This window comes from Podarcis raffonei, chromosome 6 (genome assembly GCF_027172205.1).
Source record: "Podarcis raffonei isolate rPodRaf1 chromosome 6, rPodRaf1.pri, whole genome shotgun sequence".
In the NCBI taxonomy this organism is placed as follows: Eukaryota; Metazoa; Chordata; class Lepidosauria; order Squamata; family Lacertidae; genus Podarcis; species Podarcis raffonei.
Window position 1 is genome coordinate 91,684,381 of NC_070607.1, and position 15,110 is coordinate 91,699,490.

The 15,110-nt window shown below is 47.2% G+C and overlaps 1 protein-coding gene across 2 annotated transcripts in view; it reads right to left on the minus strand.

Moving 5' to 3' along the window:
* NKAIN4 (sodium/potassium transporting ATPase interacting 4) overlaps positions 1-13,557 on the minus strand; it is a 103,740-nt gene extending 90,183 nt beyond the window's left edge. Inside the window, exon 1 of one of the 2 annotated variants that reach the window (XM_053394491.1) lies at positions 13,231-13,557. In XM_053394491.1, coding sequence (XP_053250466.1) covers positions 13,231-13,284 — 54 coding nt within the window. In that variant the 5' untranslated portion in view covers positions 13,285-13,557. The remainder of the gene's footprint in view (positions 1-13,230) is intronic. The other variant, XM_053394489.1, reaches the window with a different exon arrangement.
* Positions 13,558-15,110: the final 1,553 nt, after the last annotated feature.

The following is a 15,110-nucleotide window of genomic DNA, read 5'->3' on the forward strand; positions in this document are numbered from 1 at the left end:
GTTGTTGCTTTCCATCTGCAAATATGTAACGGATGACATTTCCTTTTCACTGAAATTAATGGAGTGGAACAATGCAGTGGTGATGTAACTTACCAAATTTACATAATTAATTATGCAAATTGGGTAAGTTGTGTAATTTTGTCACAGTGGACAGTGTGAGGAATAACGTAGTTCCTGGTGGAAGTGGAACTGCAGCAGAACAGAAACAGCGCTGTGTGCGGCAAATATAATTGCTATTAAGTGTGTAAATGATACGCAATTGATTATGTCTCCTCCAGCACCATAATTCAAAAGCATCAATTCTTCGGCGATCAGCCTTCTTTATGGTCCAGCTCTCACTTCCATACATCACTACTGGGAAAACCATGGCTTTATACGGACCTTGCATTTCAGATACCTGGGGCCAATGCCATTTAGGGCTTTAAACACTAGAGTGAGCACCTTAAACTGGCAATTCAGTCAGTGACAGCTGCTGTGTGACGGCGGTGCAAGGAAGACAGCTGGTAGAAGCAGAGAATCTTGACCTCTACCTGAATTCATGCCCCGTGCTCCCCCAGACAATGCCCAGGGAAAGGGGAAAGGTCAAGGACAGAGACGTATCAAAGCTTGGCCTCCTGACACACATTGCATTTGGCTCTCCCCGCTAAGGGAATACACCCGGCCGTGAATCTGCAGCTACTCAATACATATCGAGACAGTGGAGCAAACTCACGAGGGAGACCGCTGTTATTATTACAAAGGAGCGTAACCAAACACAGGAGAGCAGCTACGAAAGAGGCCATTTGGAAACCGTGTGCGTGATCCAAAAGTTAATGGGAGTCACCATATGTTGCTCTGCACCAGCTGAGGCCTCCGGACCTGCTGATCATTATAATCATTATTTATTTAGATTCGTAAAAGTGGTCTTACGGCACCTTGGAGATTTGCCGCTTTATTGCTCCAAGAGTCTCTGGTAAGCAAGAGGCTGCTTCACATCAGTTGTCTCATGTGCTCCAGAGGTCCTGACTGAGCTGGTTTTCCTTGTGCCTCTTCCTTGCAACTTGTCGCCCCTATGTTTTCTCTTTGGGGATGGTTTTCATCCCATTTCTTTATTTGTAGGCTGCTTCCTCATTAGCGTTTCTTAAGCATGGCATGAGTAGTGATGTATGGAAGTGAGAGCTGGACCATAAAGAAGGCTGATCGCCGAAGAATTGATGCTTTTGAATTATGGTGCTGGAGGAGACTCTTGAGAGTCCCATGGACTGCAAGAAGATCCAACCTCTCCATTCTGAAGGAAATCAGCCCTGAGTGCTCACTGGAAGGCCAGATCCTGAAGCTGAGGCTCCAGTACTTTGGCCAACTCATGAGAAGAGAAGACTCCCTGGAAAAGACCCTGATGTTGGGAAAGATTGAGGGCACAAGGAGAAGGGGACTACAGAGGATGAGATGGTTGGACAGTGTTCTCAAAGCTACCAGCATGAGTTTGACCAAACTGCGGGAGGCAGTGGAAGACAGGAGTGCCTGGCGTGCTCTGGTCCAGGGGGTCACGAAGAGTCAGACACGACTAAACGACTAAACAACAACAATAACCATGGCATGTAGAAAGAAGGCAAACAGAAGATGGAAGAGTGAAAAGTCAACATGAAACCAAGGGAAACACTTCCTGGAATAAACACTTAAAGTGCTTCCTGGAATAAGAAAGTATTTGTTATATGACAGAGGTTCTTAACTTAATCTTGATCAGAAAGGAGATCCACAGGTGAACAGCAATGAATGCATGGCTTCTAGCAGTTAAAAGCTGTGCATTGGACTCCCCCAAAGTTCTCAGTGGTTGGGCTTAAACCCAACACGTAACATTACCTGAACCCAAGTTGCTAGGGCCTTCTCGGTAGTGGCGCCCACCCTGTGGAACACCCTCCCATCAGATGTCAAGGATTTAAACAACTATCTGACTTACAGAAGGCATTTGAAGACAGCCCTGTTTAGGAAAGTTTTTAATGTTTGAAGTTTTATTTTGTTTTAATGTTCTGTTGGGAGCCGCCCAGAGTGACTGGGGAAACCCAGCCAGATGGGCAGGCAATAAATAATAAAATTATTATTATTATTATTATTAGCCTTGTAAATTAGTACAAAACCACTGAACCTGGCCCAGTAATATATGGGCAGCCACATATCCTGGGAGTGTCCTGGAAAAAACGAACATCCTGTTTTCTTGTGTTGAGAGCTCACCTTCTAAAAAGTGTGGTGCCCCAAAATGTGTGTTTTGGGGTGTCGTGTGAGCACAGCCCTGAACAAAGTGTCACTGAAGCTCAATGATTTCACATGGGTCACATGACTCTCACAGAAGCAGATGCAGGAAGACTCACGTCGGGGTTTTGAGACTCAAGATGTTGGAGAGTATGCAGCCAGTGCCAGCTTTTGGGCACCAGAGTTATGTGCTGATGGTATTATTATTTACTGAATTTATGTACCGCCCTATACCTGCAGGTCTCAGGGCGTTTACAGGATAAAATCAGAATATAAAACCACAAAATACGTAATCAAAATAAAAGCAGCAACAACCCAATATCCCTCCCCCCAACACATTTTAAAAGGGCATAGGATGTCAATCCAATCAACCAAAGACCTACTTAAAGAGGAACGTTTTTGCCTGGCACCTAAAGGTGTATAAGGGACGCGGGTGGCACTGTAGGTTAAACCACAGAGCCTAGGACTTGCCAATCAGAAGGTCGGTGGTTTGAATCCCCACGACAGGGTGAGCTCCCGTTGCTCAGACCCTGCTCCTGCCAACCTAGCAGTTCAAAAGCACGCCAAAAAAAGTGCAAGTAGATAAATAGGTACCGCTCCGGCGGGAAGGTAAATGGCATTCCATGCACTGCTCTGGTTCACCAGAAGCGGCTTAGTCATGCTGGCCACATGACCCGGAAGCTGTACGCCGACTCCCTGGGCCAATAAGGAGAGATGAGCGCCGCAACCCTAGAGTCATCCGCGACTGGACCTAATGGTCAGGGGTCCCTTTACCTTTTATCGCAGGACTAAGGGACGTGGGTGGCACTGTGGTCTAAACCACAGAGCCTAGGACTTGCCGATCAGAAGGTCAGCAGTTCGAATCACCACGACGGGGTGAGCTCCCATTGCTCAATCCCTGCTCCTGCCAACCTAGCAGTTAAAAGCACCTCAAAGTGCAAGTAGATAAATAGGTACCGCTCAGGTGGGAAGGTAAACGGCGTTTCCATGCACTGCTCTGGTTTGCCAGAAGCGGCTTAGTCATGCTGGCCACATGACCCGGAAGCTGTACGCCGGCTCCCTCAGCCAATAAAGCGAGATGAGCGCTGTAAACCCAGAGTCGGCCACGACTGGACCTAATGGTCAGGGGTCCCTTTACCTTTTAAAGGCGTATAATGAAAGTGCCAGGCAAACTTCCCTGGGAAGAACATTCCACAGATGGGGAGCCACTACAGAAAAGGCCAGTTCTCATGTTGCCACCCTCTGGACCTCTCATGGAGGAGTCACACGAAGAATGGCCTCAGAAGATGATCTCAAGGTCTGGGTAGGTTCATATGGAAAGAGGCGGTCCTTGAGGTATTGCGGTCCTGAGCCATTTAAGGCTTTATAGGTCAAAGCCATGGTAGTCCATCCCCATCAAGAGTCCAGCCACAGCAAGTACCAGGAAAACTGGGGCAGAGGACAACATAGAGGGGGAGGGAGCTCTGTGTGAGGGAAAAGGAGCAATCAGACACCATCATCAACCCGTAACTGACTGTAGGAGGGGAGAGGGAGAGAGAGATGGAGGGAGAGAGGGGGGGCGCTCAAACTGACCCTTTAATCTGCTTCTTGTTCTGCTGGTGAGAGAATTGGCAGGGAGAGTTGGCATTATGCAAGCTTCACATCACACACAAACACCACACACACACACACACACACACACACACACTCCTCATTTATAATTCTCCTCACACTGCAATTAAAAAGTACACCCCAGGACCAATGAAATGAGGCTGCAATCCTATACACATTTGTTTGGGATTAAGTCCTATTGAATTTACTAATTATTACTAATAGTGTCTGTGTCTTATCTTGATTGAGCTTCTGTTTATCTGGGGCCATTATACAGCCAGACACTGGTTCAGCACATCCACTGCTACAACTGCTTGCGATGAGCATGAGAAATAGGGTTGCAGGCGATCAGTGCACTGCTGAAAATGCCCTCGGAAACCCTGGGTGCTTCCTCAAAATGAATTCATGCAGGTGTTGAATAACACGGGGAATAAGGGTGAGTCCTGCAGAACCCCACACTGAAGGGCCAAACAAGACTTCCCCAGTACCAACCTCTGGGGTCAGGTCCCCAAGTAAGACCTGAACCACTGCAAAGGAATATCTCTTGTTCCCCACATGGACAGCTGCTCCAGAAGGATGCCATGGTCAATGGTACTGAAAGCCAAGAGATCAACAAAGATCCACAGGTTCACATTCCCCCGTCAATGAATAATTTGTTTGTGTGAGCTCTCACTCATGTAACCCTCATGTGTGAATAAGCCATTACAGGACTGAAGCTCCTCCACCCATCCTTTAAGGCTCCTAAAGAGATTCTCCTATTTCCCTGAGAAGCTATTTATCTCTGACCAAGCTCTTGGTGAAGCTGTTCGTTTTTATTTAATGAGTGTGCTTTTTTTTGCCCAGAGACAAAAATTTGATGATCTCCTTCTACTGGTCCACACTAGAAAGTGTCCTTTCATGCTGCATCACGGTGTGGTACGCTGGTTTGACATCATCTGATAGGAAGTGCCTACAGAGGGTGGTGAATACAACACAAGATATTATGGGCTGTCCCGTGAATCTGCTGGATGACATCGCTGAAGAACGTTGCCTCAGGAGAGTGAGGAAAATTCTCAAGGATGATTCACACCCTGGCTGTCACTTTCTTGATCTCCTGCCCTCAGGCAGAAGATATAGAAGCATGATTAGTCACACCAACAGGGTAAAGAACAGCTTCTATCTGTGGGCTGTTGGCTGCTGAATGAAAAGATAACAACAGGGCAACTGACTTTCGGGTTTGGTGGGTGTGCGTCAGTAAAGGAGGGGAATTAAGACTAAGGGAGCTGAGTGGGGGGTGCTCGTGTAATCTCACTGTATACAAGTTGTACAAGTGGCAATAAAGTACTTTGAATTTCAAAGACCACTACCTGGTAAAAGTCATCATGATGTTGTGGCTACAGAGTTAGAACGGTGGTGCCTCACATTCAGAACCGCCCCCAGCCAAGTAGCTGAGCTGAGACAGGTCCAACCTTACCCATGGGGTTGTTGTGTTGATAAAAGACAGGGGCATGCATGTACACAAACGTGTGTGTGTGTGTGTGTGCCACTTCAAGTCACTCAGATGAAGGATAGGGTGTAATAAATACTTCTTCCTTTATAAAAGGTAAAGGTAAAGGACCCCTGGATGGTTAAGTCCAGTCAAAGGCGACTATGGGGTTGCAGTGCTCATCTCACTTTCTGGCCAAAGGAGCCAGTGTTTGTCCACAGACAGCTTTCTGGGTCATGTGGCCAGCATGACTAAACCACTTCTGGTGCAACGGGACACTGTGACGGAAACCAGAGCGCATGGAAACGCCATTTACCTTACCACCAGAGTGGTACCTATTTATCTACTTGCACTAGTGTGCTTTTGAACTGCTAGATTGGCAGGAGCTGGGACAGAGCAACGGGAGCTCACTCCATCATGGGGAGTTGAACTGTTGGCCTTCTGACCGGCAAGTCCAAGGGGCCCAGCGGTTTAGACCACAGTGCCAACCACATCCCCTCCCTTTACAACCAGCAATTAAAATGGGGACTGCCATGTTCATTTCCCACAATGCATTGTGGAGAGTGCACATTTTCCTCTTTAGCTGCACAGAATGTAAACCTAGGCCTGGCATCAGCACCCAATATTCATGGACAGCTGCCAGGATCCTTCTACCTTTACATTCCATACCATCAAGGGGTATGTGTTTTTGATTCCCATCTGCAGGGCTGGTCTAGTCCTGCTAGCTGGAGCATCACGGTAGATGAGAGCCTGAGCTATATGAACCAAGAAGTTCCTTGAGCACTGCTCTTTTAGCACCCTAATGCATGCAAAGAAGCAGAATTATCTTTTCAATTCTTTTTTTGCACGCTGCTGAAAGAGAGGGTGCAGGTGTCCCTAAACGTTGCCTGGGCTAGTTTATACGTATAGGTGCAAAGGCATAAATAATTACTATAATTTAAATAGAAATGCTATCCATCCATTGGAGCTGAGGCTCCAATACTTTGGCCACCTCGTGAGAAGAGAATACTCCCTGGAAAAGACTCTGATGTTGGGAAAGATGGAGGGCACAAGGAGAAGGGGAGGACAGAGGACGAGATGGTTGGACAGTGTTCTCGAAGCTACCAGCATGAGTTTGACCTAGCTGCGGGAGGCAGTGGAAGACAGGAGTGCCTGGCATGTTCTGGTCCATGGGGTCACAAAGAGTTGGACACGACTAAACAACAACAACAATCCATCTCACCGTGGTGGAAGTGACCTGTGTGCCTACTTAATTTGCTGTCCATCTTATGCTCACGTATCTTTAAATTGGTCTTGGACAGGACATCCCTTCAAAATGAGACATGGGGGGGCAGTCATGTTATCCTCAGTGGAAGAGTCTTTGTTTTGCATGCAGAACATCCCAGGTTCAATCCCAGCACCTCCAAGTTAGGTCTGGGAAAAGACTTCTGCTTTAAACCCCTGGGGTACCACTGCCAGTCAAAGTAGACAATATTGAGCTAGATGGAGCAATGATCTGACTCAGAATGCGGCACCTTCCTATGTCCTCCTATTCTCTGGGGTGTTGGAAGAGGCAACCCCACACTTCAGACCTTTAGGGGGTTTACATACCCTCACCCTGACTCAACATGCATATTTGGAGTTAGACATGGTCTGCACCACGGAATTAACACAGCACCACATTTGTCTCTGACCATTACAGAAAGACCGAAAATTAGCTGCCAATGTTAATACACCTGTTCATTTTCCAACTATAGTTACATGTGTGTAACAAAATCTACTTCTGGTGTACTTTTCTTTTTCTTTTTTACTGTAACCAAATTTGCAAAATCTGCCGCTTGTTTAAAAACCATGCTTGTGTGTGGTGATAATTAGTAGCAAGGGATTTTCCACCCCGTTTTTTTCCTCCAAACATCCCACGTGATGCTGTTGTGCTCATAGGCACCTGGTTTCCAAGCAGATGGATGGTGGGGAGCCTGGAGTGAAGGTGGCAGATGGGACCTTCTGTGAGAAAGGGGGTCAGGCAGTCAGTGCGGTCCGTAGGCTCAGTCCATTTAAGTCTGGATTATGTACCATCCAGAGGGTTTGTTCCTCCCTCCTCCCACTTTTTTTTTTTTTTTGGCACAAAGGAAACCATTAGCAGGCATCAATTAAGAAGCAAATGTATCCATGGCTTGGCTCAAATGAGAAGACATCAAGTGGGATGGAGCCGGAGAGCTGAGCAGCAGGATGCAACCCAGAGGAAAGGTGACGGTTCTGAACTGTGTGTGTGTGTGTGTGTGTGTGTGTGTGTGTGTGTGTGGTTTCTGAGCTGGTACAACCTTCTAGTAGGGCTATACCACCTTAGAATGGAACTTTGCATGCCAACATTTCCATGCACGTAGAAAACCTGCAAATAAGGCAGGAAATATTCTGCAGAGTTAGCATGGAAAAGCCAGAATGGCTTCATCTGTTTTGAAACCTCAAGTGTGAGACTGGGGTGTTGTAAGGGTGGGCGGAATTCCTTTTTCATAAAAATCTGGTGTGACAAGAAAGGACTAGGTTAGACACCTTCTCCCTCATATCTAGGTTTCTAGGTGGAGGGAATTCAAATTCTCCTCCATTTCATACAGTGGTACCTCGGGTTACATACACTTCAGGTTACATATGCTTCAGGTTACACACTTGGCTAACCCAGAAATAGTGCTTCAGGTGAAGAACTTTGCTTTGGGATGAGAACAGAAATCGTGCGGCGGCAGTGGGAGGCCCCATTAGCTAAAGTTGTGCTTCAGGTTAAGAACAGTTTCAGGTTAAGAACAGACCTCCAGAACGAATTAAATACTTAACCCGAGGTACCACTGTACAAGCCTTGTCCTGCAATCTGAGGCAGTACGGGTGGGTTGAGAAACTTCAGGTGTAGGGGCTGGATGCAGCCCTCCAGGCCCCTCTATGTTACCCTTGGAATTCCTTCCAGCCCACACTTCCCTCCCTCCAGGCAAAATTATTATCCCTTGCTTCACAACCTCCTTGAGTGTTTTCGCCTGGATGGAATGTGGGGAATGCTCTGGCGAAACAAAGCCCTGGAGTCGGCAGGTTTGCAGACTCTGCTCACCAGCTGGTGAGCAGAAAGTGCAACCCTGCTCAGCTTGGCTGCCCACACCTGTTCCCAAGTTCAGAACAGACACAAACACCCAAAGCTCAAGGCAAGGCTTTTTGAAAGCCCTTTTGCAAGCAACACCGTGTTGCTGCTTATACTGGTTTTCAGAAGGTCAATGAGCAAGGTGGGGCTGTTTGCAAAAGCGCTTTCAAACAGCCCCATGCTGCACTTTGAAGTCCCAGCAGTTGGGACTTCAAAGCACAGCGTCAACTGATGTCACTATGGCATCAAGTGATTGGCAGCTTGCAGAAAAGGCCCCCCACCCCTGGTATAGACAATGCTGAGCTAGAGGGACCAATGGTTTGGTTTCGTAGAAGGCAGCTTCCTATGTATATCATGAAAAAGTTATATACAAAGCTCCACCAATTTTGGATTAGCCTTGGTTGCTTTCTGAAATCTGTGCTTGCCACCCACCCTGCTCCTTCCCCAACTTGGGGCAGGGGGTGTCCTTTCCAATGTTGCTCTATAAAGACATCTTGCTGCGTTTTGAGTGTATCAAATGTTCAGCTTGATAACAGGGAGACCATTTGTCTTTCTCCTGAACTTGGAGAAGTTTGATGCGCTTCTGCTGACCTCAAAGTGAGCTTCTCTTGCCAGATTAAAAGATGCACTCGCCAGCAGCATGCCTTCTCCTGAACCTAGAAAAGTTTGGTGGACTCTCCTGGACCTCACATGGAGCTTGCCTTGCCAGATGCACCCCTACCGGAAGAGGCATGGCACCCATTCATTCTTGTACATGTATAGACCAGGAATTAGGAGGGGTGGGGTTTTTTAAAAGGGAAATACAACAATGAGGAGGCTGTGAAGCTGATTGCCGAAGCAGTAAAATCCATTAAGGACCAGAGGGCTGAAGAGTGCTCGCTCCTGTAATACTAATAGAAAGCTTCTTCAAAGGAGACCTAAATGCAGAAGGGAAACTATTCAGAGAGAGAAAAGACTTGCAGAGTCTCCTGCCAGGAAAAAAGCAAGGAGTGGAGGTGGAAAGAACTGTGTTTTGGGGGAGGGGGTGCCAAGGAAGTTAACCATTAACACAGCGCTGCCCAGCACCCAACCTCCCCGCTGGCTCAAGTGATTTCACAGCGTTGTTCTCCGGGAAGAGCAATGGGACACCACAAATTCAAAGCAGCCAGCAAAAAAAAAAAAGCCACAGCGATGAACAAAAAGGGTCCATCTCATTATACTTTATGAATGGGCATGGACATCTCCTTATTTTATATGCTTCACGGGGTCCATCAACATGTGCTGGATGGCGCCCATTAGGTTCCATCGCTGGCCAGATGCATGATGTCACACAGTATAACCAGAGCAATTGGAAAGAGACCAGGCAAAATCTCATCGTTTCACCCAGTAACTCACTGGGAGTTTCGCCAATAACTTGTGATCTCACTCTTCCGAGAGAAAACAGGGGGAGAGCGTGGGGGGGTGGGGGGGTGAGGCATGGGCAGGGATGCTAGATAGCGTGCTTTAGAAACCCCCCCCCCCCAACTTTGCATTTTTTGACCTCCCCGTTTCCACCGAGGCAAATGCCGTGGGAAGTCTCTAAGGCGATGGCATCCAAAACTGGCTGGAGAAAATGAGCAAGCTTCAAGGGGGGGGGAGGGTCTCTCCCTCTCTCTCTTCAAAATAAATAAATAAATAAAACATGCCTGGGGTTCTTTGTTACAGTATCTTGGATACCAGAGAACTCCCACGCTTGTCAAAAGTGAAGGCCAGCGGCAGTAATTACTGGGGGGCGGGGAAGGAATTAAAGAGGAGCCCCAACGATGCAAAAGTGCATATTAAAGGACAACGATGATATTTAAACAGCAAGATGAACCAAGATAAACATGCACTTAAAAATAAATAAATAAACAACTCACTACAGTCAGCACTAGTTATTGATTTTAATGCATGAAACGCAAACGTGTGTACTTTTCTGCAGAAACATAGTGATTACATTGAACAAGCACCCAAATTTTATATCAGTTTTTAAAGTTTTCCAAAAGAACAAACCGTCTGAGCTCACTGGTGACGATGAACAACGGAAGACACCAGCCCATCAGCATAAATTCAATCCCAATTAAAACTTCCTCTGCGCTTCTAATCCCCGAAAGCACCTTATTTCAGCTGAAACGTTTCCTAACGTTAGCTTACAACCTGATTGTTTAACGTCCCTCTTTTCCCAAGCAAGACCTAAAGAGTCTCTTTTTAAAACGAAGCGCATTTGAGGAGCAGTGCCAACTTCACAATGAAACAAACGGAGCGCGTTGCCCTTTTAAGGCGAGAAAGACCCTGTCTCCTATTAGAAATTGACATGTAGGGAAACTTCCAGCTACAAGCTCAATCCGGAGACAATCATAAAACAGCCAAACCTTTGTTTATCGCTGTCCAGTGCTGGGCAAGTATGTGGAATGCCTAAATGGGTGGGGTGGGAGCCTTATTTCAACAGAGAGCTGCCCTCCATGCACAGTTCAGACAAGAATTTGTCCCCCTGCCCTCAAAGAGAGAGAGAGAGAGAGAGAGAGAGAGAGAGAGAGAGAGAGAGAGAGACGAAACCCCCCACCAACTGTACTTCGCAATCTGTAACGCTGAGAATGCTTTAAGCTGTTTGTTTGAGGCTGGCAGACATCCCAGCTCACTGGCCAAGCACATGCTGTAGCAGGGAAAAAGAATTAGCACACTCAATAGAGCCTTATATGCTACTCAATATAAATTATGACCTTTGGCAGTTTTGCTCATCATGACTATTCCAGAGACTATGTGTGGAACTTCAGCAGTTAGCAGATAGCGGGGGGGGGGGGTGGCGGAGAGAGAAGCCTGGCCGTTCCAATTCCAGTTTCAGATCAAGCGGAATAGCCAAGACCGCTCCTATTCCCCAACAGACAGAGAAACAGGGGGATTCCATCCAAAAAATAAATAAATTACATTTTAAAACTTGGAAGCAAAAACATCTGTAAGTCACAAGAGCGGACAGCACGAGCACATTATTACCAAAACGAGGTGGATGCAAAGGCAGTCGTTTCTGGAGCTGTTGAAAACCCAGTTTTCAAGGATAAGGGTTTTTGAAAGAATTTGGCAGCCGGGTGTCTTTTGTCTGTGTGACCTCCCTTTCCTTTCAGAGCTGAAAGCAATGGAAAGTTTTCTCCATCGTGCACACACAAAATGAACCAGGTTTGGGGTTTTCCATGTAGCAATCCATAATTTGGAACAGGACAGAAGTGGGATGAAAAGGCAACAAAATTAGGAAGCCAAATTGTCTCCGAAAGCCACTAGTTCTGCAGGGCCACTCAACAACCAGCTTAAGCGCATGTCAACAGCGGTGGTGATGTGGACCTCACCTGGCATGCAACAATCTTTCTGGTTTGTTGTTATCCTGAATATTTTTTATGTCTCTTCATGCTGTGCAGTTTTCGCCTCTGAGAAAGGCAGATGGAGGAAAAATGCAAGAGGCTATAGGACTGACTTTCGGTGGTATGTACTGAAATCATTTACCAGGGATTTGCTAGCCCTTTTACAACATTTTAACCACTGTGCTCTGAATCTGCAAGGGTGGATTTATATATTGCTTGCTTGTCTGTCTGCCTGCCTAGCTGCTTGCCATATACACAAGACCTGTGGCATAATTAATCCAGAACAGCATGAACCTTAGAGATAAATTGGACCATCACTAACCGGAATTAGAATCTCCTCCAGCCCTACAAAGGGGCTTTTATTTCACTGCTCTTCAGTGACCACGATGGGAGGGAATGTTAAAAGTTGCCTTAAAAGCGTGTTAAGGGGGAACTAATCCACTTGAAGCCATTGTAATGATACGGCTTCCTATGTCAGAATCCAGTTTCCTAATCCACAGAAACAAATTTGGAGCAACTTCGAGAAAGAGGTGGCTGTTATTCCGGATTAATTGGAGGCGGCCTTTTGAAGGGGTCAGAGTTGCACCATCACAGCCATGGCTGCAGGGCACACAGGTCACTAAAACTGTATGGAATTTGAACCGTTAACACTTTGCAAGGTGCTGCACACCAGGCTGATAACTTGACATGCTTTGGATGCACAAGGCAAACTTAGAGAAAAAAGTGAGGGCAGCTGAGAAGTCAGGAATTATCCTATTATTGTTGTTGTTGTTCTTAATATTATTGCAAGAAGGCTGCACTCAACCCTAAGCCCAAGAAGTGGGGCAGGTTAGAAATTCAACAAACTGACTCAAAAGGCATGCGGAAAGGGAAGCAACTCATTGGCAGAGCTGATGCGTTGCGTGCAGAAAATCGTTGGTTCGATCCCCAGCAACTCCTGGTAAGGCTGGGGGAGGACCCCCATCCCGAAGATGGATCTACTAGGAAACTAATAAACCTTAAATTTCAGGAGCACTGATCCCAGAGGGGCCCCAGAAGCGACTTTAATTCACATTGCTTAATATAGATATATTTATTATTCACACCAGTGACTTGGACATGCGAGACAATCCACTACAGCCATTTTAATCCAAACCTGAGATCTAGTAGTTTTAGAAAAGTGGAGATCTGCCATGGGACAACCCCACCGAAGATGATAACAGTGGTGACCCGCACCTGGTTGGGAAAGGGACCACCTTAACAGTTCAAGCTTCAGAGCTTCAAAAATGTGGGTCTGCCAGTGCCCAGCCCCCTTCCTGGCTGCTGCCAGCCAGTGTAGACAGCACTGAGCTATGTGGTCCATCGAAGAAGCCCGCTTCGCCTGTTTCCATGGGACGCTCCCCAAAAGGGAGACGAAACTCCGCCAGCGACACCCTTGATTTTACCAGTGGCCTGGGTACCACCCCGGAGGCAGGAGTTCCCGCCGGAGCATCCTCTACCCCAGCGCGCCAGCCGCTTCCACTTACCAGCTGTAAAGTGCAGAGGAAAATTAGGGTGCAGCGCCCCGTACAGCACGCCATCCTTCCCGAGCCTTGGGGGACCCCGCCGGCGCCTTATCCAAGGGAGCGCCTCACCACGACCTCCCGGCTACCATCTCCAAGTTCAGCGGCGCTGCGCTCCGAGAGGAAGAGACTCCAAAGCCCGCAAAGCTTCTGAGTCCTTCTTCCAGACTTTCTTCTTCTTTTCTTCCCCTCCTCCTTTCCCCCCCCCCTCCACCCTGGGAAGCAGCCGGGCTTGAGCTGAGCTAACAGCTGCTCCGAGCAGCCAGGGAGGTGCTCCTGGCGCTTTGTGAAAGAGCCCCCGCCAGGGAACCTCCACCTTCGATGGATGGATGAGTGGGTGGGAGATTGGGAGCGCGGGTGGGGGGGGAGTGGGTTCTTAAAAGGGCCATGCCACGCGGAGGTGGCCACCTTCCCCGCGACTGGTTGCGAAGCTGCCTCGCAGAGACGAGAGTGGCCCCCCATTGTCTGCTGGTTTGCATTTTAATTGCAATTAAATTGTTACTACTACTACTACAGTTATTATAATAATATGTTTATACCCCGTCTTTCCCCCCTGACAGGGACTCTAGGCGGCTTACAGGTAAAAATAATAACAGCTAAAAACATAGGGGGCGGGGAGGGAAATAACCGTTAAGAAACAAGTAAAGAGAATTAGAACTATATATGTGTATGGAAATATATGTGTATATGTACACACACACACACACAGAGTGCTTTTTTCTGGGGTGAGGCAGGGGTACACATACCCCTAAACTTTTTGTGAATCTAAGTTTGGCCTCATTGAGAGGCAGTATTTAAATACGAGTAGGAAAATGAGAGTACCCCTAAACATTTCTTTTAGGAAAAAAAGCAGAGTGTGTGTGCGCACGCATGCGCGCATGCATAAAAACTCAATTGAAACCATGTCAACAATAGCAATGGTTGTAATTTTAATTGTACAAACAGAGGTCCGTATAGTTAAAGCTATGGTTTTCCCAGTAGTGATGTATGGAAGTGAGAGCTGGACCATAAAGAAGGCTGATCGCCGAAGAATTGATGCTTTTGAGTTATGGTGCTGGAGGAGACTCTTGAGAGTCCCATGGACTGCAAGAAGATCAAACCTTTCCATTCTGAAGGAAATCAGCCCTGAGTGCTCACTGGAAGGACAGATCCTGAAGCTGAGGATCCAATACTTTGGCCACCTCATGAGAAGAGAAGACTCCTTGGAAAAGACCCTGATTTGGGAAAGATGGAGGGCACAAGGAGAAGGGGACGACAGAGGGCGAGGTGGTTGGACAGTGTTCTCGAAGCTACCAGCATGAGTTTGACCAAACTGCGGGAGGCAGTGGAAGACAGGAGTGCCTGGCGTGCTCTGGTCCATGGGGTCACGAAGAGTCGGACATGACTAAACGACTAAACAACAACAACAATTGTCACTTGTACAACTTGTACACAGTGAGATTCCCCGACACCCCCCACTCAGCTCTCTTAGTCTTATTTCCCCTCCTTTACTGACGCACACCCACCAAACCCAAAAGTCAGTTGCCCTGTTGTTATCTTTTCATTCAGCAGCCTAACAGCCCACGGATAGAAGCTGTTCTTTACCCTGTTGGTGCGACTAATCATGCTTCTATATCTTCTGCCTGAGGGCAGGAGATCAAGAAAGTGCCGGCCAGGGTGTGAATCATCCCTGAGAATTTTCTTCACTCTCCTGAGGCAAGTTCTTCTGCAATGTCATCCAGCGGATTCACGGGACAGCCCATAATATCTTGTGCTGAATTCACCACCCTCTGTAGGCACTTCCTAACAGATTATGTCAAACCAGCATACCACACCGTGATGCAGTATGAAAGGACACTTTCTAT